The 25,968-nt window shown below is 37.1% G+C and overlaps 1 protein-coding gene across 1 annotated transcript in view; it reads right to left on the reverse strand.

Annotated features, from left to right (window-relative positions):
* Positions 1-20,147, reverse strand: part of SATL1 (spermidine/spermine N1-acetyl transferase like 1) — a 28,987-nt gene extending 8,840 nt beyond the window's left edge. The window contains exons 1-2 of the mRNA XM_082445683.1: positions 16,551-20,147; positions 6,631-6,682 (exon numbers count right to left, since the gene is read on the reverse strand). Coding sequence (XP_082301809.1) covers positions 6,631-6,682; positions 16,551-16,976 — 478 coding nt within the window. The 5' untranslated portion in view covers positions 16,977-20,147. The remainder of the gene's footprint in view (positions 1-6,630; positions 6,683-16,550) is intronic.
* Between the last annotated feature and the right edge of the window lie 5,821 nt (positions 20,148-25,968).

The following is a 25,968-nucleotide window of genomic DNA, read 5'->3' on the forward strand; positions in this document are numbered from 1 at the left end:
GACATTCCACCCAAAAACAACAGAATACACATTTGTCTCAAGTGCTCATGGAACATTCTACAGGATAGATCATATATTGAGTCACAAATTAAGCCTTGGTAAATTTAAGAAAATTGAAATCGTATCAAGTATCTTTTCCGACAACAATGCTATGAGACTAGATATCAATTACAGGAAAAGATCTGTAAAAAATAAAAACACATGGAGGCTACACAATACACTAGTTAATAATGAAGTGATTATTGAAGAAATCAAAGGGGAAATCAAAATATACCTAGAAACAAATGACAATGGAGACACGACGACCCAAAACCAATGGATGCAGCAAAAGCAGTTCTAAGAGGGAAGTTTATAGCAATACAAGCCTACATCAAGAAACAGGAAACAACTCGAATAAACAACCTAAACTTGCACCTAAAGCAATTAGAGAAAGAAGAGCAAAAAAACCCCAAAGCTAGCAGAAGGAAAGAAATCTTAAAGATCAGATCAGAAATAAATGAAAAAGAAATGAAGGAAACAATAGCAAAAATCAATGAAACTAAAAGCTGGTTCTTCGAGAAGATAAACAAAATTGACAAACCATTAGCCAGACTCATCAAGAGAAAAAGGGAGAAGACTCAAATTGTTAGAATTAGAAATGAAAAAGGAGAAGTAACCACTGACACTGCAGAAATACAAACGATCATGAGAGATGACTACAAGCAACTCTATGCCAATAAAATGGACAACTTGGAAGAAATGGACAAATTCTTAGAAATGCACAACCTACCGAGACTGAACCAGGAAGAAATAGAAAATATGAACAGACCAATCACAAGCACTGAAATTGAAACTGTGATTAAAAATCTTCCAACAAACAAAAGCCCAGGACCAGATGGCTTCACTGGCGAATTCTATCAAACATTTAGAGAAAAGCTAACACCTATCCTTCTCAAACTCTTCCAAAATATTGCAGAGGGAGGAACACTTCCCAACTCATTCTACGAGGCCATCATCACCCTGATACCAAAACCAGACAAAGATGTCACAAAGAAAGAAAACTACAGGCCAATATCACTGATGAACATAGATGCAAAAATCCTCAACAAAATACTAGCAAACAGAATCCAACAGCATATTAAAAGGATTATACACCATGATCAAGTGGGGTTTATTCCAGGAATGCAAGGATTCTTCAATATAGGCAAATCAATCAACGTGATACATCATATTAACAAACTGAAGGAGAAAAACCATATGATCATCTCAATAGATGCAGAGAAGGCTTTCGACAAAATTCAACACCCATTTATGATAAAAGCCCTGAAGAAAGTAGGCATAGAGGGAACTTTCCTCAACATAATAAAGGCCATATATGACAAACCCACAGCCAACATTGTCCTCAATGGTGAAAAACTGAAACCATTTCCACTAAGATCAGGAACAAGACAAGGTTGCCCACTCTCACCACTATTATTCAACATAGTTTTGGAAGTTTTAGCCACAGCAATCAGAGAAGAAAAAGAAATAAAAGGAATCCAAATCTGAAAAGAAGAAGTAAAGCTGTCACTGTTTGCAGATGACATGATACTATACATAGAGAATCCTAAAGATGCTACCAGAAAAATACTAGAGCTAATCAATGAATTTGGTAAAGTAGCAGGATACAAAATTAATGCACAGAAATCTCTTGCATTTCTATACACTAATGACGAAAAATCTGAAAGTGAAATTAAGAAAACACTCCCGTTTACCATTGCAACAAAAAGAATAAAATATCTAGGAATAAACCTACCTAAGGAGACAAAAGACCTGTATGCAGAAAATTATAGAACACTGATGAAAGAAATTAAAGATGATACAAATAGATGGAGAGATATACCATGTTCTTGGATTGGAAAAATCAACATTGTGAAAATGACTCTACTACCCAAAGCAATCTACAGATTCAATGCAATCCCTATCAAACTACCACAGACATTTTTCACAGAACTAGAACAAAAAATTTCACAATTTGTATGGAGACACAAAAGACCCCGAATAGCCATAGCAATCTTGAGAATGAAAAATGGAGCTGAGGGAATCAGGCTCCCTGACTTCAGACTATATTACAAAGCTACAGTAATCAAGACAGTTTGGTACTGGCACAAAAACAGAAATATAGATCAATGGAACAGGATAGAAAGCCCAGAGATAAACCCACGCACATATGGTCACCTTATCTTTGATAAAGGAGACAAGCATATACAGTGGAGAAAAGACAGTCTCTTCAATAAGTGGTGCTGGGAAAATTGGACAGGTACATGTAAAAGTATGAAACTAGAACACTCCCTGACACCGTACACAAAAATAAACTCAAAATGGATTAAAGACCTAAATGTTAAGCCAGACACTATCAAACTCTTAGAGGAAAACATAGGCAGAACACTCTATGACATAAATCGCAGCAAGACCCTTTTTGACCCAGCTCCTAGAGAAATGGAAATAAAAACACAAATAAACAAATGGGACCTAATGAAACTTAAAAGCTTTTGCACAGCAAAGGAAACCATAGACAAGACCAAAAGACAACCCTCAGAATGGGAGAAAATATTTACAAATGAAGCAACTGACAAAGGATTAATCTCCAAGATTTACAAGCAGCTCATGCAGCTCAGTAACAAAAAAACAAACAACCCAATCCAAAAATGGGCAGAAAACCTAAACCAACATTTCTCCAAAGAAGATATACAGATGGCCAACAGACACATGAAAGAATGCTCAACATCCTTAATCATTAGAGAAATGCAAATCAAAACTACAATGAGGTATCATCTCACACCGGTCAGAATGGCCATCATCAAAAAATCTAGAAACAATAAATGCTGGAGAGGGTGTGGAGAAAAGGGAACACTCTTGCACTGTTGGTGGGAATGTAAAGTGATACAGCCACTATGGAGATCAGTATGGAGGTTCCTTAAAAAACTAAAAATAGAAGTACCATACGACCCAGCAATCCCACTACTGGGCATATACCCTGAGAAAACCATAATTCAAAAAGAGTCATGTACCAAAATGTTCATTGCAGCTCTATTTACAATAGCCAGGACATGGAAGCAACCAAAGTGTCCATCATCGGATGAGTGGATAAAGAAGGTGTGGCACATATATACAATGGAATATTACTCAGCCATAAAAATAAATGAAATGGAGGTATTTGTAATGAGGTTGATGGAGTTAGAGTCTGTCATACAGAGTGAAGTAAGTCAGAAAGAGAAAAACAAATACAGTATGCTAACACATATATATGGAATCTAAGGAAAAAAAAAATAGGACATGAAGAACCTAGTGGCAAGATGGGAATAAAGACACAGACTACTAAAGAATGGACTTGAGGATACGGGGTGGGGGAGGGGTGAGATGTGACAGAGTGAGAGAGTGTCATGGACATATATACACTACCAAATGTAAAATAGATAGCTAGTGGGAAGCAGCCGCATAGCACAGGGAGATCAGCTCGGTGCTTTGTGACCACCTAGAAGCATGGGATAGGGAGTGTGGGAGGGAGGGAGACACTAGAGGGAAGAGATATGGGAACATATGTATATGTATAACTGATTCACTTTGTTTTAAAGCAGAAACTAACACACCATTGTAAAGCAATTATACTTCAATAAAGATGTTAAAAAAAATTTAAAAAAAATGATCCAACTATATGCTGTCTGTAAGAGACTTACTTTAGATTAAGAAAAAAAAAACGCACAAGAAGGTTGATAGTGAAATGATGGAAAAAGACATTTCATGAAAATAGTAATCAAAAGAAAGCTGGGATGGCTGTACTAATATAAGACAAAATAGACTTTAAGTAAAAAACTCTTACTGCAGAGAAGGATATTATATAGTGATAGAAGGTTCAATTTTCCAAGAAGATATAACATTTATAAACATTTATGCACCACACATCAGAGCTCCAAAATATAAGAAGCAAATATTGACCGAATTGAAGATAGAAAGAGACAGCTCTAAAATAATACTAGGAAACTTCATTACATCAATTTCAATAATGTACTGAACAAACAGACCAATGATAAATATGTTAATAGATTATTTGAACAAAACTATAGATCAATTGGACCTAACAGAAATATACAGTGCATCCCACCCAACAACATAATACACATGTTTTCTTGAACTTTCTCTAGGATAGACCATATGTTAGGCCAAAAAGCAAGTCTTAATACATTTTGAAAGATTGAAACCATACAAAGTACCTTTTCCAATCACAATGGATTGAAACTAGAAACTGATAGAAGGAAACTAGGAAATTCACAAATATGTGGAAATTAAACAATGCACTCAAACAACGTTGGCTCAAAGTAGAAATAACAAGAGAAATTATAAAACAGAGATAAATGAGAATGAAAGCAATATATAAAACTTATGGGATGCAGTGAAAGAAGTGCTCAGAAGGGAACTTACAGTTGTAAATTCCAACATTAAAAAAGGAAGGGAGGGAGGGAGGGAAAGAAAGAAAGGAAAGGAAAGGAAGAAATAAAGGAAAGAAAGAAAGAAAAAGAAAGGAAGGAAGGAAGGAAAGAAAGAAGGGAAGAAAGGGAAGGAAGGGAAGGAGAGAGGAAGAAAGATCAAGCCGTGACCTAACCTTACACATTAAAAACTAGAAAAAGGAGTAAGCTAAGCTCAAAGCTAGCAGAAAAAAAGGCAAATAAATATCTCTTATTAATACAGATGCAAAAATACTCAACAAAATAGCAAATTGAACTCAACAGCATATTAAAAGGATCATTCACTATGACCGTGTGATTCATCCTAGGAACGAAAGGATGGTTCAACATAAGGAAATCAATCAAAGGGGAGAAAAAACACATGACCATCTCAATTGGTGCAGAAAAGGCAATTGACAAAATCCAGCACCCTTTTATGATGAAAGCCCTTAGAAAACTAGGAATAGAGGGAAATTCCTCAACATGATAATGGGTACCTATTTTTTAAAAAAGTTTACTTTAATGGTGAGTGACTGAAAGCATTCCCCCTAAGATTAGGAACAAGACAAGGATGCCCACTCTCACCACTGCTATTCAACATTGTACTGGAAGTTATAGCTAGAGCTGTTAGACAAGAAAAAGAAATAAAAGCCATCCAAATTAGAAAGGAAGAGGTAAAATTCTCTCTATTTGCAGATGACATGATCCTACTGATTGACAATCCCAAAGGATCCAAAAGAAAGCTATTAACACTAATAAATTAATTCATTAAAGTTGCAGGCTACAAGATCAACAAACAAAAATCAGTTTTATTTCTATACACCAGCAAAGAACAAACCAAAAAGTACATTTAAAAAGCGATTCCATTTACAATCGCCTCTAAAATAATTAAATACCTAGGAACGAATCTACACAAGGAGGTGAAACACTTGCATACTAAAAACTATAAAACATTGCTGAAAGAAGTTAAAGACCTAAATAAATTAAAAGATATCCCGTGTTCATAGATAAGACTTAACATTGTTAAGATGTCAATAGTACCCAAAGTGATCTAAAGATTCAATGTCGTCCCTATCAAAATTCTAACATCCTTTTTTACAAGAGTGGTAAAGCTGATCCTCAAATTCATTTAGAATTCCAAGTGTATAATTTTATACAGACTTTCCTTGACCTACAATAGGGTTACATCCTGATAAACCCATCATAAGGTGAAAATGTCATAAAAGTCAAAAATGCATTTAGTACACCTAACCTATCAAACATCATAGCTTAGCCTAACCTACCTTAAACCTGCTCAGAGCACTTGCATTAGCCTAGAGTTGGGCAAAATCATCTAACACAAAGCCTATTTTATAATAAAGTGTCAAATATCTCATGTAATTTATTGAATACTAAGTGAAAACAGAATGGTTGTATGGGTACAGAATGGTTGTAAGTGTATCAGTTATTTACCCTCATGATCACATGGCTGACTGGGAGCTGTGGCTCACTGCTGCTACCCAGCATCATAAGAGAGTATCCTATTGCATATAGCTAGCCCAGGAAAAAGACAAAATTCAAAATTTGAGGTACAGTTTCTACTGAATGTGTATTGCTTTATAAAGTCGAAAAATTGTTCAAAGTCGTACATAAGTAAGTCAGGGACTGTCTGTACACTTTAATCATCTCTTCTCTCAGTGTTCACATTTCCTGCCTAAAATGTTGCAATTCATCATAAAACACTAGCATTGGGTATTAATATTGCTGGCTCTCAAAATGTAGTAAATATCTTGAAAATAGTTTTAAGTCATTTTGCTTTTATCCATTTCATCCTATCAAGCTACTACTAACACTGGGCATTAAATTATATTGTATTTGACCAACTACACTTCTCATTTTACATTTCCAAAATTAGTTGAAATTTATTGCCACTGTAAAGATGTAAAAGCTCTTAACTATCAATTTCATACTTTAAAAATGAGGAAAATATAAAATAGTGGTGCACTGACAAAGCTATTAAACAATAGCTTTTTATACAAACTTTTGCCCTGTATATCTAAATACTATTAATGACAACTTCTTTGTGTACCAAGGACAGCAGTGTCCACATATCTAGTTACAAGTAGTGCTTTGTGCATACATTATGCCGTGCTTCTTTTTCTAGCTCTGAAACTACCATAAAACATCTTACCCTTTGCTGTTAACTTCATTGCATCTAGCATGTTTTCACAGGCAGCCAATTCCTGTCAAAGTAGAGAAAACTTTCAGTTTATGGTTTAGTAACAAATTTTTTTTAATTATTATTTTTTTTTTTTTTTTATTTTTTGGCTGTACTGAGCGCCTTGTGGGATCTTAGTTCCCTGACCAGGGATTGAACCTGGGCCACGGCAGTGAAAGTGCCAAGTCCTAACCAGTAGACCACCAGAGAATTCCTAGTAACAAATTCTAAAGATGATAAGCATGAAGCTTTTATTGAGCATTTATTAACATATGATGTCCTGGGTAGTATTAAAAGTGAGTCAGACTTAACTCCAGTCATCTAGAAACTTAAAATCCAAAACAGCATATGCAACAAGAGAATATATATAGAGAAGATTAACTATGTCAATACATCATTCCTGTGAAGGTCAACTGTCTAGGTAACTAGCTTGAATACAACCAGAAATCAGGAAGTAAAGCCAAAAGTTTTTCAGAGCATTCAAGGTAGATATCACAAAGTCTATGTATTATAAAGCTCATAGACTTTACGGAGAAGTCTGTTGTGTTGGCTTGTGAGGTGTTCTTCCCAATTTAACTTTAGACTCTGTTTATTTGGCTTTTTAAAATAATTCTACACATTCAAATCAATTCTTCATAGTTTGGATCTCAAGCTTGGAAGGGCAATCCCCACTTTGGGATTATAAAAATAGTCACTTTTGTTCCCTTCTTAATTTTTTTTTATTTTTTCCAGTTTTATTAAGATATAACTGACATGTAACATTGTATTAGTCCAAGGTGGGCAACGTAATGATTTGATGTATGTATATATTGTGAAATGATTACCACGATAAGGTTAGTTAACATCAATGATCTCACATAGTTACAATTTATTTCTTGTGATGAGAACTTTTAAGATCTACTCTCTTAATAACTTCCAAATATACACTATGGTTTTGTTAACTATAGTCACCATACTGTACATGACATCCCCAGAGCTTATTTATCTTATACCTGGAAACCTTTACCTTTTAACTACCTTCACCCATTTCCCCCACCCCTACCTCCCCCCTCTAGCAACCACCAATCTGTTTTAAGTTCCTTATATTAATTTTATTAATTTAGTTTTGTTTGTGTGTGTGTATGTAAGAAGTAAGGTGGAATTTCACCTTTATCTTTTTCTCCCAGTTATCCCAACACTGTTTATTTAATAACCCATCTTTTATTAACTGACTTGAAGTGTCCATTTTATCATGTACTACATTCTCATATATACTGAACAGAATTTCTGGACTCTCCATTCTGTTCCAATGATCTATCTCTGCATCTATGGTAATAGATTACCATAGTATTTTAATTACTTACAGCTTTATAATATCTGATAGGGATCATCTCCCCTCATCACTCTTCTTTTTGGAATTTTTCTAGAAACAGTCACATGTTTAATCTTCCATGTGAAAATTTGGGAATTTTGACTGGAATTGCATTAAATTTATAATGGAAAAAATGTATAAAATATATAAGGAAGACAGCAAGGGCCAGATTATGTACAGCATTGCTAAGAAATTTGGATTTTATTCTCAGTACAACCAGAGCCCAATGGAATTTGAGCATCTTGGCTGCTGTTTTGAGCACCTTCCCTAAGACACTGTACGCTCTTTGAGGGCAGGGGCTATAATTTAATAATCTGATATCCTTTATAGTGCTTAGCACATGGCCTTCCCCTAGTATGCACTCAATGTTTGCATAAAGAACAAAAATCAGATATTAATAGTACACAGTCCTTCTTATGGATCACCAATGGTCCAAAAACCACAGTTTGAGAACCACCATAATAAAAAGCTTTAAATGGAAAGTCTGGTAAGCAAGAAGTTATAGCTGCCTAGCCATAAAGTGACTAGATCCCCAAATAATGCTGTGGTGTGGTGATTAAGAATAGGATAAAACAGATTCATACAAAGGATGGTTGGAAGAATTTTAGTGGCAGGACAGTAAGTAAAACCTGCAAAATACTCAGTTAAGGAATGAGTATTTATATATATGAGTTTTATATATATGTGTGTAATATATATATGTATATATATATATATATATATATATATATATATATATATATATATATATATTACACATATATATGTAGATGGAAACAGTTTGTAGATGGCAAACTCTCGTAAATCCCTTGCAAAGCAAAGAGAGAATGCTTTGAAAACTTATCAATGAACAGGAGTTAGGGTGAATGGACATGTATGTATCAGAGAATAACATCCCAAAGCTAATTAATCATTATATTCATGTCTGTGATACAGAGTAATTTAGCTTTTCTATTATTTTTCTACAGTGAACATTCATTAGAATTATTTCCAAGAAACATCTAGTGTATATTCAGGTACATGAGGCAAATTCAAAAGTAAATGTGGCTAGGAACTTCACAGATACAGGTTCACTGAACTCGGAGAATCTAGTGATATATTTTTCCCTTGGTGATAACAATGGGCACTGTTTGGAAAGATAAGGAAGGTAAGTTTTCTGGATAGAAAGATTCACTGTTGTTCAATAATAAATTTATTAATTGCCAACTGGGTGTCAGATACTAAGCTAAGAAAAAAAAACCTTTAAAATTATTTTCTACCTGGAAAAATGTGCTTCTAGAATAACTAACATGTTGGGCATAGTATTTTGATTGATGACCTAGTCATGCGGATTAATGCCAGTTAGAGAAATGATGTGGGAGCTTTTGGGGATAGAATAGAATGGAAGGCATGGGAAGATAGATAACCCAGTTCTTACAGATCTGTAACTAGGCCTAGCATCATTTCAACAGATAGATTTCAGTAGAAAACTTCTGGTATTTTATTTTGTCCATTAAAATACATGCTCTGATCAAAGGGAACAGAAACTTGGCCTAATTTAAATTATATACATATATATGTGGAAACAGTTCCATTACAAAACTCTTTTCCAAGTTTTCCTTACCTATAACCTGTGCCTTGTTCCAGCCACATATTTACTCCTTTAAAAAATCTAGGCTACTGCTTTTATATGGACTTTTATATGGAATTGTTTAGGTTGTGCATTACATACATGATTGCCTTGAGTGCCACAGAACTTCAACACAGTAGCTGAAGTATGGCTAATAGTTTATCACCTTTACTGCACTGGGATGATATCCAGGAAAATCATTTAAATGAATTTTAAATCAGAAATTTTTAACCCTGCTCCTTGGACTTCTGGGAGGCTATCTGTGGATGGGCTTCAGGAGTCAAAGAACAGTCTGAAATTATATGGAAAATTTGTTGTGGACAAATATTGTTTCCTGGGCAGTCAATCATTAGCTTCTACATGTAGGTGTGGTCTTCAAAGCAAGAGGCCTTACCCTAAAATCTTAGCCATTAATACCTGAAATTCTATCACTGACAGGTCATTCATTTGAGTTAAGCATTCTTTTTATCAAAGATCCTCTTTTAAAGTTAAAATTGAGGAGAAATTCAGATGGCAGAATAGGAGGACATGAAATTCATTGCTCCTCACAAGTACATCAAGAATACATCTACAAATGGAACAGTTCTCATAGACCACCTGCTGAACATTAGCGGAAGACTTTGGACACCTAAAAGGACAAGAAAATCCCCTCACAACTGGGTAGGATGAAAGGAAGAAGAAAAAAAGGAAAAAGGAATCAAAACAGGGACCGGCAACCCTGGTGGGAAGCTGAAAGTGAGGGGAGGTCCCCACGCTCAGATAAACTCCCTCATGGTGGGGAAAGCAGCTGGGACAGAAAAGGACATTCAGGGGATTAAAGGAGAATGCAGTAGATGGTCTGTGGAAGGCAGGACAGAGTAAGAACTGCACGCATGGCCTACACAGCAGCTCTGCACATTCCAGCCTGAGTCGTAAGTCACCTGTTGCGAAGGGGGGCTGTGTGTTGGAAAGTGAGGTTTGAGCGTGGACCCAGGGAGGGGACAGCTGTTGGCTGTGAAAAGACAGCTTGAAGGGACAGAGTAAGGAATTCCACAGCCAGGAAAGTCTGCAGAAAAAGCCCGGGACACCATAGAAGCAAGGCATCATTGCTGAGTGGCGTGCAAGGGGCGGAGCCACAATTACAACCCTTTTCCCACCTGCTGGCTTCTTCAGCCTCCACAGCCACTGGGAGAGTCACCCATCTGAGCAACCTTGACCGCCCCTCAAGCCAAGGCCTCCTCCACCCGTGTAGGCTCTGGGGACCTGAGCGCTGCCCATCCCAAAGCCTCCTTGGGAATCAGCCCTGGGCACCCCTGCCTGAAATGGGAATCCACCAAAGCTGATGGGGGCTGAGTGCTAAAGCATGGGGTTAAGAAAGCAGATCCAGGGACAGGACCAATGTTGGCTGTGCATATATAACAAAGGGGATGGGAGTGAGGGGCTCCACAGGTTGAATGCCCCTAGAGGAAGCATGGTCTACCTAGGAAACAAGGCTCCATTGTTGAGTGGCATGCAAGGGGTCAGGGCCACCACTGCCTCCACATGCCAGCCCCTGCCTCAGCAGGCACTGGGAGGGATTCCCACAAGAGCAAGCACACCCCAGTCTGTTGCAACAGTCTATGCAGCCGCAGGCAGTTCAAGCACACCCCAGTTGTGGCCGCCGTGCCCCTCCCCGGCCTAAGTGAGTAAGTGTGCCCCAATCAGCCGCTGCTTTTACTCCCTCTCACCAGGGAAAGAAACAGGCACCTGAGGGTGGTGCACACGCAGAGGTGGGGCTAAAACTAAAGCTGAGCACCAGGGGTGGTGTGACTAAGGAAGAGGAATGGAAATCTCTCCATGCAGCTGCACAAGCTGAGGATTAAATCCCCAAGATCAGCTTAGTAAAGCCTGCATCTGTGGAGTATGTGGATGGACAAAAAGTGCTCTCACAACTGAGTCTGTTCTAGCTTTAGCAGCAGTGGACTTTGGGGGAAAGTACACACAGGAGTTGGGCCAGCCCAGAGTCTGAGCTGCCCCCACAGTGCCCACAGCAGGTCCAGAGACCTAAATAGAGGTATTGGAGGGCCTCCTGGGGAGGCAGGGTTTGGCTCTGGCTCACTGTGGGAGTAAGAACACTGACAGCAGAGAGCCTAGGAAAATATTATTATTACTATTTCATTTTGTTCAGTTGTGGTTGTTTTTATTATTTATTATTTATTCTATAAAAAATTTTAATATATTTTTGATTTTTCTCTTTTTACTTTACTTTTTTGTGGTTTTGTGTTTATTTTTGGTTTTGTTCTTTGTTTTTTATATTTTTTTGATCATTTTTATGTATTTGTTTTGTGTTTGCTTTTTTTTTTAGTTTGCTTTCTGTTTTTGTTTTCTTCTTCATTTTTTGTTCTTGTTCATTTAGTCCTTATTGACTATTCTCATTTTTTAATTCTTTTGTATGTTTGTTCTCTTGTTTTTTTTTAATTTTCTTTTAATTTTTCTGTGTGTGTGTAGTGTTGTTATTGCTGCTGTTTGTTTGCTGTTGTTTTTGCTATTTGTCTTCGGTTTTGTTTGTCTGTTGGTTTTCTTTTCTTTTCTTTCCTTTTTCTCTGGCCACACTGTGCAGCTTGCAGGCTCTTGGTTCCTTGGCCAGCGGCTGGGTCTGAGCCTCCAGAGTGGAGCACCAAGTCCAGGACACTGGACTGCCAGAGAATTTCTGGCCCCAGGGAATATTATTCAGCATGCACGCTCCTGGAGGAGTCCATATCAACATCAAGACCCAACCCCACACAACTGCCTGCAGGCTCCAGCACAAGACACCTCATGCCAAACAACCAGCAAGACAGGAACACAGCCCCAGCCATCAGCAGACAGGCTGCCTAAAGTCGTACTAAGCTCACAGACACTCCAAAACACACCACCTGACACGGCCCTGCCTTTCAGAGGGAAAAGACTCAGCTCCACCCACCAGAGTGCAGGTACCAGTCCCTCACACCAGGAAGCCTACACAAGCCCCTGGAGCAACCTCACTCACCAGGGGGCAGACAACAGAAGCAAGAGGAACTATGACCCTACAGCCTGCAGAAGGAGACCATAAACACAATAGGTTAGACAAAATGAAACAACAGAGAAATATGTTTCAGACAAAGGAGCAAGGTAAATCCCACAAGGCCAAATAAACAAAGAGGAAATGGGAAATCTACCTGAAAAAGAATTCAGAATAATGACAGTAAAGATGTTCCAAGATCTCAGAAAGAGAATGGAGGCATGGATCGAGAAGACACAAGAAATGTTTAACAAGCACCTAGAAGAACTAAAGAACAAAATATGAGTGATGAACAACACAATAACTGAAATGAAAGATACACTAGAAGGAATCAACGGCAGAATAACTGAGGCAGAAGAACCAATAAGTAAGCTGGAAGATAGAATGGTGGAAATAACTGCTGAGGAACAGAATAAAGAAAAAAGAATGAAAGGTAATGAAGACAGTCTAAGAGACCTCTGGGACAACATTAAACAACCAACATTTGCATTATAGGGGTACCAGAGGGAGAAGAGAAAGAACCTGAGAAAGTACTTGAAGAGATAATAGCTGAAAACTTCCCTAACATGGGAAAGGAAACAGTCACCCAAATCCAGTAAGGGCAGAGAGTCCCAGGCAGGATAAACCTAAGGAGGAACACACCGAGACGCATTGTAATCAAATTGACAAAAATTAAAGATAAAGAAAAAATATTGAAAGCAACAAGGGAATAGCAACAAATAATGTACAAAAGAACTCTAATATGGTCATCAGGTGATTTCTCAGCAGAAACTCTGCAGGCCAGAAGGGAGTGACATGATATATTCAAATTGACAAAAGGGAAAAACCTAAAACCAAGAACACTCTACCCAGCAACGTTCTCATTCAGATTTGAAGGAGAAATCAAAAGCTTTACAGACAAGCAAAAGCTAAGACAATTGAGCACCACCAATCCAGCTTTACAACAAATGCTAAAGGAACTTCTCTAGGCAGGAAACACAAGAGAAAGAAAAGACCTACAAGAAAAAACCCATGACAATTAAGAAAATGGTAATAGGAACATACATATCGATAATTACCTTAAATGTAAATGGATTAAAGGCTCCAACCAAAAGACACAGACTAGCTGAATGGATCCAAAAACAATACTCATATATATGCTGTCTCCAAGAGACCCACTTCAGACCTAGGGACACACACAGACTGAAAGTGAGGGGATGGAAAAAGATATTCCAAGCAAATGGGAATCAAAAGAAAACTGGAGTAGCAATACTCTTATCAGACAAAATAGACTTTAAAATAAAGACTATTACAAGAGACAAAGAAGGACACTACATAATGATCAAGGGATCAACCCAAGAGGAAGATAATTGTAAATATTTATGCAACCAACATAGGAGCACTTCAATACATAAAGCAAATACTAGTAGCCATAAAATGGGAAACCGACAGTAACACAATAATAGTGGGAGATATTAACAACCCACTTACACCAATTAACAGATCACCCGGACAGAAAATAAAAAAGGAAACACAAGCTTTAAATGACACAATAGACCAAATAGATTTAATTGATATTTATAAGACATTCCACCCAAAAGTGGCAGAATACACTTTCTTCTCAAGTGCTCATGGAACATTCTCCAGGATAGATCACATCTTGGGTCAGCAATCAAACCTCTGTAAATTTAAGAAAATTGAAATCGTTTCAAGCATCTTTTCTGACCACAATATTATGAGATTAGAAGTCAATTACAGGAAAAACAAAAACTGTAAAAAATACAAATACATGGAGGCTAAACAATACGCTACTAAATAACCAAGAGATCACTGAAGAAATCAAAGAGGAAATCTAAACATATCCAGAAAAAAAATGACAAAAGCACACGATGGCCCAAAACCTATAGGATGCAACAAAAGCAGTTCTAAGCGGGAAGTTTATTGCAATACAATCCTACCTCAAGAAACAAGAAAAATCTCAAATAAACAACTGAATATTACACCTATAGCAACTAGAGAAAGGAGAACAAAAGAAAAACCCCAAAGTTAGTAGAAGGAAAGAAATCATAAAGATCACAGTAGAAATAAATGAAATAGAAATGAAGACACCAATAGCAAAGATCAATAAAACTAAAAGCTGGTTCTTTGAGAAGATAAACAAAATTGATAAACCTTTAGCCAGACTCATCAAGAAAAAAAGGGAGAGGACTCAAATCAATAAAATTAGAGATGAAAAAGAAGAATTTACAACGGACACCACAGAAATACGAAGGATCATAAGAGACTACTACAAGAAACTATATGCCAATAAAATGGACAACCTGGAAGAAATGGACAAATTCTTAGAAAAGTACAACCTTCCAAGACTGAACCAGGAAGGAACAGAAAATATGATGAACAGACTATTCTCAAGTACTGAAATTGAAATTGTGATTAAATATCTTCCAGCAAACAAAAGTCCAGGACCAGATGGCTTCACAGGCAAATTCTATCAAACATTGAGAGAAGAGCTAACACTTATCCTTCTCAAACTCTTCCAAAATTTAACAGAGGGAGGAACACTCCCAAACTCATTCTATGAGGCCACCATCACCCTGATACCAAAACCAGACAAAGATGTCACAAAAAAAAATTAGAGGCCAATATCACTGATGAACATAGACACAAAAATCCTCGACAAAATACTAGCAAACATAATCCAATAACACATTAATGGGATCGTACACCTTGAACAAGTGGGGTTTATCCCAGGGATGCAAGGATTCTTCAATATATGCAAATCGATCAATGTGATATACCATATTAAAAAATTGAAGAATAAAAACCATATGATCATCTCATTAGATGCAGAAAAAGCTCTTGACAAAATTCAACACCCATTTATGATAAAAAAAAAAAAACTCTCCAGAAAGTGGGCATAGATGGAACCTACCTCAACATAATAAAGCCCATATATGGCAAACCCACAGCAAACATCATTCTCAATGGTGAAAAACTGAAAGCATTTCCTCTAAGATCAGGAACAAGACAAGGATATCCACTCTCACCACTGTTATTCAACACAGTTTAGGAAGCCCTAGCCACAGCAATCAGAGAAGAAAAAGAAATAAAATGAATCCAAATTGGAAAAGAAGAACTAAAACTGTCACTGTTTGCAGATGACATGATACTATACATAGAAAATTCTAAAGATGCTACCAGAAAACTACTAGAGCTAATCAATGAATGCAGTAAAGTCACAGGATGCAAAATTAATATACAGAAAACTCTTGCATTCCTATACACTAACAATGAAAGATTGGAAAGAGAAATTAAGGAAACATTCCCATTTACCATTGCAACAAAAAGAATAAAATACCTAGGGCTACCTAAGGAGGCAAAAGACCTGTACTCAGAAAATTATGATACTGATGAAAGAAATCAAAGATGACACAAACAGATGGAGAGATATACCATGTTCTTGGATTGGAAGAATCAATTTTGTGAAAATGATTATACTACCCAAAGCAATCTACAGAGTCAATGCAATCCCTATCAAATTACCAATGGCATTTTTCACAGAACTAGAACAAAAAATTTTACAATTTGTATGGAAACACAAAAGACCCCGAATAGCCAAAGCAATCTTGAGAAAGAAAAATGGAGCTGGAGGAATCAGGCTCCCTGACTTCAGACTATACTACAAAGCTACAGGAATCAAGACACTATGGTACTGGCACAAAAACAGAAATATAGCTCAATGGAACAGGACAGAAAGTCCAGAGGTAAACCCACATACCTATGGTCACCTAATCTATGACAAAGAAGGCAAAAATATACAATGGAGAAAAGACAGCCTCTTCAATAAGTGGTGCTGAGAAAACTGGACAGGTACATGTAAAAGAATGAAATTAGAACACTCCCTAACACCATACACAAAAATAAACTCAAAATGGATTAAAGGCCAGACACTATAAAACTCTTTGAGGAAAACATAGGCAGTTTCGAGCCTCCGCAGGTCTTACTCGGAAAGAATTCACACTTGGTTGCCTCATGCTTGATTGTCTCCTGCCTGTTTGGCTCATGCATGTTTGGCTTGTGCCTGACTGGCTTGGGCCTGGTTGACTTGTGCTGGATTGGCTTGGGCATGGTTGCCTCATGCCTGGCTGACTCATGATTGATTGGCTTGGGCCTGGTTGCCTCATGCCTTGTTGATTCGTGCTGTATTGGCTTGGGCATGGTTGCCTCATACCTGGTTCACTCATGCTGGATTGGCTCGGGTCTGGTTGCAGTTGACTCATGCCTGATTGACTCAGGCCTGGCTGACTTGTGCTTGATTGGGTCGTGCTTGATTGGCTCACGACTGTTTGCCTCATGCCTAGTTGACTCAGGCCTGCATGCATGTGCCAGGTTGCCTCATGCTTATTTGGCACAGGCCTAGTTGCCTCGTGCCTGGTTGACCCAGTTGGTTAGTGTCAGGTTGGCTTGTACTTGGTTGGTTCATGTCCAATTGGTTCATACCAAGTAAGATCGTGCCTGGCTGGTTCATGTCTGGTAAGCTTGATTGATTCATACCCAGTTGATTCGTGTCTGGTTGGCTGAGGGCTATTTGGCTTAGAACTAGTTGGTGGATGATGGGTTGGCAGACGACTGGTTGGCCAATGACTAAGTGCCTTCATGTAACAGGAGCCCTTAACTACAGTGCTGTGGTGGGAGGCTGTAGGATGTTTCTATTTTATCTCAACTTGATTCGTTCTTCGAGATACCCTTCTATCAAGATGAGAATGGGAAAAATAAAGGAGTGCTACCTAAAGAAGATTATTGATGCCTCCGATTTGCTGGAGTTGACCTCACCAGCTATCACAGCTGTAGGCTTGGCTGGGTTTCAGGTTGTCATCTGGCCTTTCCCTGCCAACAGGCTGGTAGTGAGGGGAAGAAGAAAATGACCCTGGGAGAGTATTACTGCCTCACCACCTTGCACCATCACTGCGTCACAGTGATGAAGTCACAATGCCTTTATTTACGTGTGTACGTGCTCCCCCACGTGGTGGGAAAGGGGCGAGGCAGGGGCTGCTACACCACTTTATTTCCTCCTCCCAAGAGCTTAAGAGGCTGAAGCAAAAAGCTGGGAGGAATCTCAGAGCATATGCTTGACACTCACCCTGAGAGTGTCCACTGTTTTAACCAACAAATGTAAGGATATTTGCCCTAACCCTTTCTGTTTTCCCCATGCCCCAGCCCTGAAATAATTCACTTCCTATTTCTGTTCTGACTTCCACTTATTACCTTTTCCCCACACCATAGAAAATAGAATGCTTAAAAGTGTTCTCCTATTGAGGTGCTCAAGTCCCTAATGAAGAAAATATTTCTTTACAAATAATTAAGAATAACTGTGGCTACTATTTATTGAGTTATTTTATGACCTAGGTTCAGTGGGAGGCACTTTACATTTTGTCATTCAATTCCACAGCAACCCTATTATCCCCAATTCTAAGGAAACTGATTCAAAAGGTTTGGCAACCTAACCAAGACCTGAACAGTTGGCAAAGAGCCTGAATTCAGACCCACGTCTATCTGATTCCAATTCCACGGTTTTCACCATCACACTATCCTGCCCCTTACACACGCTATGCTTATTCTCCACCCCCCACATCTGTAACATCAGGTATATTGTCCATTCACCCCATCTCCCCTTTCAGAATTCCTTCTCCCATCTTTTTTTTTTTTATACATTTATTTATTTATTTGTTTGTTTTTTGGCTGTATTGGGTCTTCATTGTGGTGCGCGGGCTTCTCATTGCAGTGGCTTCTCTCGTCGCGGAGCACAGGCTCTAGGCGCGAGGGCCTCAGTAGTTGTGGCACACGGGCTCAGCTGCTCCGCAGCACGTGGAATCCTCCTGGCCCAGGGCTCGAACCCTTGTCCCCTGCATTGGCAGGCGGATTCCTAACCACTGCGCCACTAAGGAAGCCCTCTCCCATCTTTTTATCTGTTGGCTCACTTCCTCAACAATGTATATTATATAACTGGTGCTAATATTGTTGTAGATGGAGTGTCTTTTATTTTCTAAACATACCAGAAAACATTGGTTGAAGCTGTGAAGTCTCACACTTTGTGAAACGGTCTTTAGGTATGCATAACTTATTTAATCATCAAAGCAACCCTGTGAGATATATACTCTTGTTCCCCATTTTCATCAATAAAGAAACTGGAACTTAGAAAGATTAATTTTCCAAATCTAATACATGCCAGATGGGGAGAGTCCAAGGCCCATCCCATAGATGGAAGTTTCGAATAGAACTAAAGAGTACATTCACCATTTTGCCTATACTAGCTATAAATGAAAACTAGAGAGCCCACCTTCTTAGCATGACAGACAAATCAAGTCACATCGCAGAGCTATGCCAAACCTAACACAAATTAAATGTAGGTACATTCCTGATCTTGATCAACCTGTAATAGCAATGAGAGCTAAAATTTTATGAATGCTTCCTGTGGTGTTAGGCATGGTTCTAAGGAACAATTTACTTATATTAGCTCACTTAATGCTCACAATAATCCAGTGAGGTAGATTATATTATTATGTTCATTTTTCAGGTAAAGGAACTGAGATTCAGAGAGGTTAGGTAACTTGATTTAAGTCACACAACTGAAACTCCAGACAAAATAAGGAAAACCCAGTTCTCATTTTGGCTTTTCTGAAATGCCAGAAAAGAGGTGAAGGAATTTTGCTGTTTGCTTTACAAAATCAAATCACTTTCATAACTTATTGTGGGGATGACTGACGTTGCTTTTTTGCTTTATAAGAGGAGGAGACGTGTTAGGTTTCTGGCTGATGCCTTAAAGGGGTAAAATTAAAAATTATAGTTTAGTGATCTAGAATTTTTAACAAGTTTCTTTTGTACTTTGGCTCATGAACTTTCCATCACTTGAAGGTGATTTGGGTGTTAGTTTGTTTTTAATTTTTAATGTTTTTTTTTAACATTATACAATGGTGATTTTAAGGGGATGCACGAAAATGCATATTCTTGCTCACAGTTACTTATTAACACAACTTGTTCCATCTTAGAAACAGAATGAGACTGTCTCCATCAGCCATGCAAATTATCTCCACACTATAACTGGTATATTATCAGGGAAAAAATAGTTTTTTGCAATATTTAAACAAAAGCATCAATAATAAGTCTTTGCCACAAGGTGGAAATGTAATCCAGTTTAGGAACAAACAAACATTGCAATCTTGTTTATATTTAATAAAAGTGTACATATTATTTAAATTTCAGGTCTTTATCATTTCCAGATATTATCAGAAATTTTCTAAAATATAATTTTAGTCTTAACATACAGATCTTTTATTACAGATCTAGTCTAGGTGGTAAATTTTGTAAGCCAATACCTGCCAAATTCTAAGAATTCAAAATGTGTGTTCATGGTCTGCTCTACCAAAATGTTTTTAATTTAATATGATGTATAAGCCACCTCCCATAGGTCTAAAAACATGGATATGTTTATGCACTTAAACTCTAATTACTACAATATATTAGACCCCCTTTTCTGAAGATGCTATGTAAAATCCAGCATTTGTTTCTAGATTTTTTTGATGATGGCCATTCTGACCGGTGTGAGATGATATCTCATTGTAGTTTTGATTTGCATTTCTCTAATGATTAATGATGTTGAGCATTCTTTCATGTGTCTGTAGGCCATCTGTATATCTTCTTTGGAGAAATGTCTATTTAGGTCTTCGGCCCATTTTTGGATTGGGTTGTTCGTTTTTTTTGTTATTGAGCTGCATGAGCTGCTTGTAAATCTTGGAGATTAATCCTTTGTCAGTTGCTTCATTTGCAAATATTTTCTCCCATTCTGATGGTTGTCTTTTGGTCTTGTTTATGGTTTCTTTTGCTGTGCAAAAGCTTTTAAGTTTCATTAGGTCCCATTTGTTTATTTGTGTTCTTATTTCCATTTCTCTGGGAGCTGGGTCAAAAAGAATCTTGCTGTGATGTATGCCATAGAGTGTTCTGCCTATGTTTTCCTCTAAGAGTTTGATAGTGTCTGGCCTTACACTTAGGTCTTTAATCCATTTTGAGTTTATTTTTGTGCATGCTGTCAGGGAGTGTTCTAGTTTCATACTTTTACATGTACCTGTCCAATTTTATTTGGAATTCTGACCCCAGCTTGGTTTCATCTAAATGAATATTCACAATTGAGAAAGACGTTTATATAATTTTCATCTATAGCAAGCAGACAAATTTTTTGGAATCTCCCTATACCTCAGAGCCCATCTTTTTCCTGTCCCTTTTAAGTTCACAAGCTTTTTATTTTTACCCCTGTAAAATGCAAACAAACAAAAAGAAAGAAAAAGAAAAGGCAGGAGGTGGGGAGCGGGGTGAGGAAGCACTTAAGGCAAGGAGAACAGAACTAACATATGGGGATATTTTCTGAAATGAAAACTTAAGACATTCATCAATGAACAGATTAATATTTTTATAATATTTGTTGTATTTTATTTTATTAAGAATACATGCTCATTGTAAAACATTTGGAAAATATCTGTAACAGACAGACAAAAAATTACCTCTAGATTTTGCACTGGTTAAAATTGAGCACATCCAAGAATATGAATTTTCTTCCTTTCCAGATATTATCAGCAAATTTCCAATTAAGGGAAAATCATGACTTTGCTTATGCTGTCTCTTTGCTTAGCTGAGGGTGTAGATCAGGGGTGCATTGCTTTTTTGTTTAGAAAAGTTCCCCAACAGTAACCTTATGTGAAAGGCAAGTTGGGTCCAGCCAGAGCCTAGTCTGGGATGAGGACTGAAAATTAGATTTCTTTGCATATAAAAAGAAGAACTTGGATTTTTTTTTTTCCAGGGAGCAATCTGGAGAAAGAGGCTGGGTGTTTCAGGAACTAGGAAAAGAGAAATTAAATGGAAAGGAAGAATTCTTGGCTTGAGGAGCAGTACCTGGCCAAATGGTGGTAGGCTAAGGTCTAGGGCACAAGATAGCCAGTAAATGTTCTCTTTAAGGTTTCAGTATTCAGTTTTAAATTGTCTCCTATTAGATGTTCTGTGGAAAAACACTTACCAGTAATTTAGTGAAAGTCACTAGACTAGGCTTGGTGGTTTGGGTCCATGAAAATGGAGAGATGAAGGCTGCATGCCTGACAGAGGTGCTGAAAGAAGACAGCAGCTGCAGGAGTTGAACCCAGGGACTGGGAAAACTGAAGCTTGGACTAATTCATGAACAGGTATCTAAGAAGAAGGTTACCTTAGAGGAAGAGGGGTGGGTAGAGAGCATAGACCCTGCCGTTACCTGGGGTAGGAACTCAAGACATTTGGTTATTACAGGAATAAATGGCTCCAGAAGACTGGGAGACATTTGAGTTACCTAAGAAATGCATAAAATAGAAATTAAAAATCTCTCAGAGTCCTATCTGTACATAACCATTTTTTACATTTCAATGATTCAAAACTATTTTTTGTCTCTCTCTATATATTTCTCTCTCTCTCTCCCTCTTTCTCTCTCTCTCTCTCTCTCTTTATATATATATATATGTATATATAATTTTTTAAATAAAATTGACATCATAGTAACTATCTTTCTTTACTTAACAATGTATTATTAGTCTTCCCCAGCTGCTATAGCATAACATATAACACTTTTTAAAATTTGCTATCATTCAACAAATCTTTATTAAACACCAACCATGTGCCAAATTGTTTGAGCCCTGCATTTATCAAGTTTCAGGTACTATGACACATGTTTTATATACATAATCCCATTTAATCCTCGCAGTGAGGTAGGCACAATGATCCCAGTTTCATAGAGAAGGAAACTGAGGCTTAGAGAAGTTAACCTGCCTGAGATCGCACAACTTGGAAATGGTTGAGTCAAGATTCAAACCCAGGACTAGTGTGACCTCCTGAGCCCACTGTTCTGAACCAGATGCAGTCACTTCACTCTTCATGTATATGCTTTCTTTTATTTAATCAACCTCATATTTGATGTGCATTTTAATTGTTTCCAGTTTTGTGGTATCAAACAACTTTCCAGTGAACATATTTGTGCAATAAATTTTTAAATAAATATCACTTTAAATATTCCGGAAAAAAACAGAATTTTTTTGGAAAAATAGCAGTAGATGAAGCCCAGACAAAAGCTCTACTTAAGATGCTTGAATACCTGGCATTTGATATATAGGACTCTTAGGCAAATGATCTTCCTCAGTATACAAGTTTCAGCAAATATCCAGGGAGTGTCAAGTTAGAACTTTCTTTTAAAGTTAAAAAAAATTTTTCTTAATTCTAACTCCTCAAATATCTTAAGGAGAATCAGAGGAAATCGGTGGAGTAAAGCTATCCTTAAAAAGAGTTTTTTGATACCATTAGTAGCAATTAATGATATTTAAAATTTCTGGGTTTTTCCATTTTATTTTAATAACAAAGAGTAAAATCAGGATAAATTTATGTTTACATTAAATGAATAAAAAACTAAAAGGATCTTGTAATAACTTATAATGGAGTATAATCTGCAAAAATACTGCATCACTATGCTGTACACTTGAATCTAATACAATATTGTAACAACTATACTTCAAGTTTTAAAAAGACTAAAAGGAAAAATCCAAGTAAACTGGTGCATCCACTATGGAAAATAGTATGGTGTTTCCTTTAAAAACTAAAAATAGAGCTACCATATGATCCTGCAATCCTACTCCTGGGCATATATCAGGAAAAGACAAAAACTCTAATTAGAAAAGATACATGCACCCCAATGCTCATAGCCACATTATTTACAATAGCTAAGACATGGAAGCAACCTAAATGCCATCAACAAATGAATGGATAAAGAAGATATGATATATATACACAATGGAATACTACTCAGCCATAAAAAGAATGAAATAATACCATTTGCAGCAACATGGATGGAACAAGACATGATCATACTAAGTGAAGTAAGTCAGACAAAGAAAAATATCATTTGATATCATTTATATGTGGAATCTTTACAGATGATACAAATGAACTTATTTACAAAACAGAAAGAGACTCACAGACATAGAAAACAAATTCATGGTTACCAAAGGGGAAAGCAGGAGAGGGATAATATAGGAGCTTGGGATTAACAGATACACACTACCATATATAAAATAAATAAACAACAAGGACATACTATACAGTACAGGGAACTATATTCAATATCTTGTAATAACCTATAATGGAAAAGAATCTGAAAAACTGTATATATATATATATATATATATATATATATATAACTGAACCACTATACTTCAATGAAAAAAAGACTAAAAAGAAAAAAATTCAAGTACTAGAATAAAATAATTCAAGAAATATTTATGAAATTACTTATCCTTGCTTTAATTCTTATTAAGAAATTTAATGTAATTTAAATCCTGCTTTTTCCCCTTCAAAGACTCCTCCTTTTAAACTGCCTAGTAACCCAATTAAATATTATTATAATCTTACCTTTCTAGTCTCTTCAAATATCCCTGCTCCTGAACTAGTTCTCTGGGAAAGCCTCTCCCTCCAGAGTATGGTGGAGGCAGGGGACTGATACTGTAGCTATGGCCCCAAAGAAATTTTATTTTCTCTTCCCCTTAATTGTACCCACTAATCTTACTAACCTTTAGCCACTTAGTTATTATCTTTCTGAAATGTCCCCAGTTTAAAAGGAAATCCCAACTCTAAAACAGGAATAATGACAGTCTTTCTCCACCTCTAGTGTAGAAGTAATATTCTTGGAGAAAATGAAAAGTAAAATTAGAAGCTCTTAAGAAGAACATAATTATGGGGTGAAAGCAGACTAAAAAGGATAAGAAAGTTGATGAAATTGATAATTCAGTTCCCTTTGGAGTTATTAGGAAATATGCGAAATAGAAGGAAGCAAAGTTAAAGGAAGCACATTTCCAGAAACTGAGTTTATGTCAATGGTGTTTGATGAGAGAGTTCTGCTTCATTTGAACTTTGAAACTGAAAATCATAGCAGTAAACTATCTTCTGTAATATCCTGCGCTGTTATAGAAAAGGTTATTACCATGAATATTGTGCTTAGTTAATAAGTACTCAAAAGATGCTGGTGATTTTGCAACATATACTCTAAGACACACTCTTTTTCTTCTACAAGCCTATCTGTTACAAAAAATTTAGAGTTATCCATCATAGAGAGAGGTGAAAAAGAATAGGTCCTGCTTAAGTTGGCCCTGGGCCCTGTGCCATCATCACTAGTTTGGTGATGATATGCTCAACTTTGTAATGGCTTTCAGCTGGCTGGAATGTATAGAATTTTGGAAGATAAAGTCAGAATTCATAATACCCTCAAATAGGGAAATAGAGAGTACAAGAACATTGAACTTGACATCAACAAACCCCAAAACAAATCATAATGAACATAAAAAATCCTAGTTCAAGAATCAATTCTGTGTTTCTTAGCAACTTTGAGGCCTTAAGAAATTTAACTTCTATGAGCCATAGTTTTCTCATATGTAAAATGGAAATAATAATTCCTGCCCAAACCACCTCACAGATTTGTTGTGAGGGTCCACTCAAAAGAAAAAATGTATAAGAAAGTACAAATGTAAGGGATTATTTTTATATTTAGAGAGAAAATGATATATGTATAAATGGAAAAAAAGAGATAGTTAATTGACCAAGGATATGACAGAAAATAATTGAATGGCCCTTGTTAGTCTTCTTGACCTCTTCCTCCTCCACACTTCCTCTAAATGTTAACAATCCCTGTGGTACCAACCTTGGTTATCACCTCAAGCTACCCTTTCCATGGGGGTTCTTACCCACCTACACACCTGTCATTTACCTACCCTCCTCAAACTGTATTCTTTAACCATATTGAACTTCTTTCATTTATTGAGTGTAGGCCCTCTCCCTCTCAGATTCAGGCAAGTCTCTCTTCTTATGCACTTACCCACTTCCCAAACCTCAACTTCCAATTGCCTAGTTAATTCTGACTCACTGTTCAAGTCTCAATTTAGACATACTGTTTGCAGAAGTCTTCCCTGACTCCCTTTAAACAAACTTGCCCCCCACTCACTCCCTATTGCACCCCTTCTTCCTCTATATATGAAAGAAAACACTCCCATTGGAACCACCTGGGAGCTTATTACAATGCAAATTTCTAGTATCCACCCTCCAGATTCAGTGGGTCTGGTGTAGGACCAGCCTGCAATTTAGCCAGAATCCCAAGTGATTCTGCTGTGCACTAAAGTTTAAGAAGCACATTCTCTCATACTATTCATCACCCTGAGTTAAAATAGTATATTTGTCTCTTCCCTCTAACCTGTAACGAGAGCAGGGACCACGTCTATCTTGTTCACGATTGTATTCCCAGTGCCAGACATATAGTAGGCACTCAATACA

This window comes from Balaenoptera physalus (genome assembly GCF_965194825.1).
Source record: "Balaenoptera physalus genome assembly, chromosome: X".
Classification (NCBI taxonomy): domain Eukaryota; kingdom Metazoa; phylum Chordata; class Mammalia; order Artiodactyla; family Balaenopteridae; genus Balaenoptera; species Balaenoptera physalus.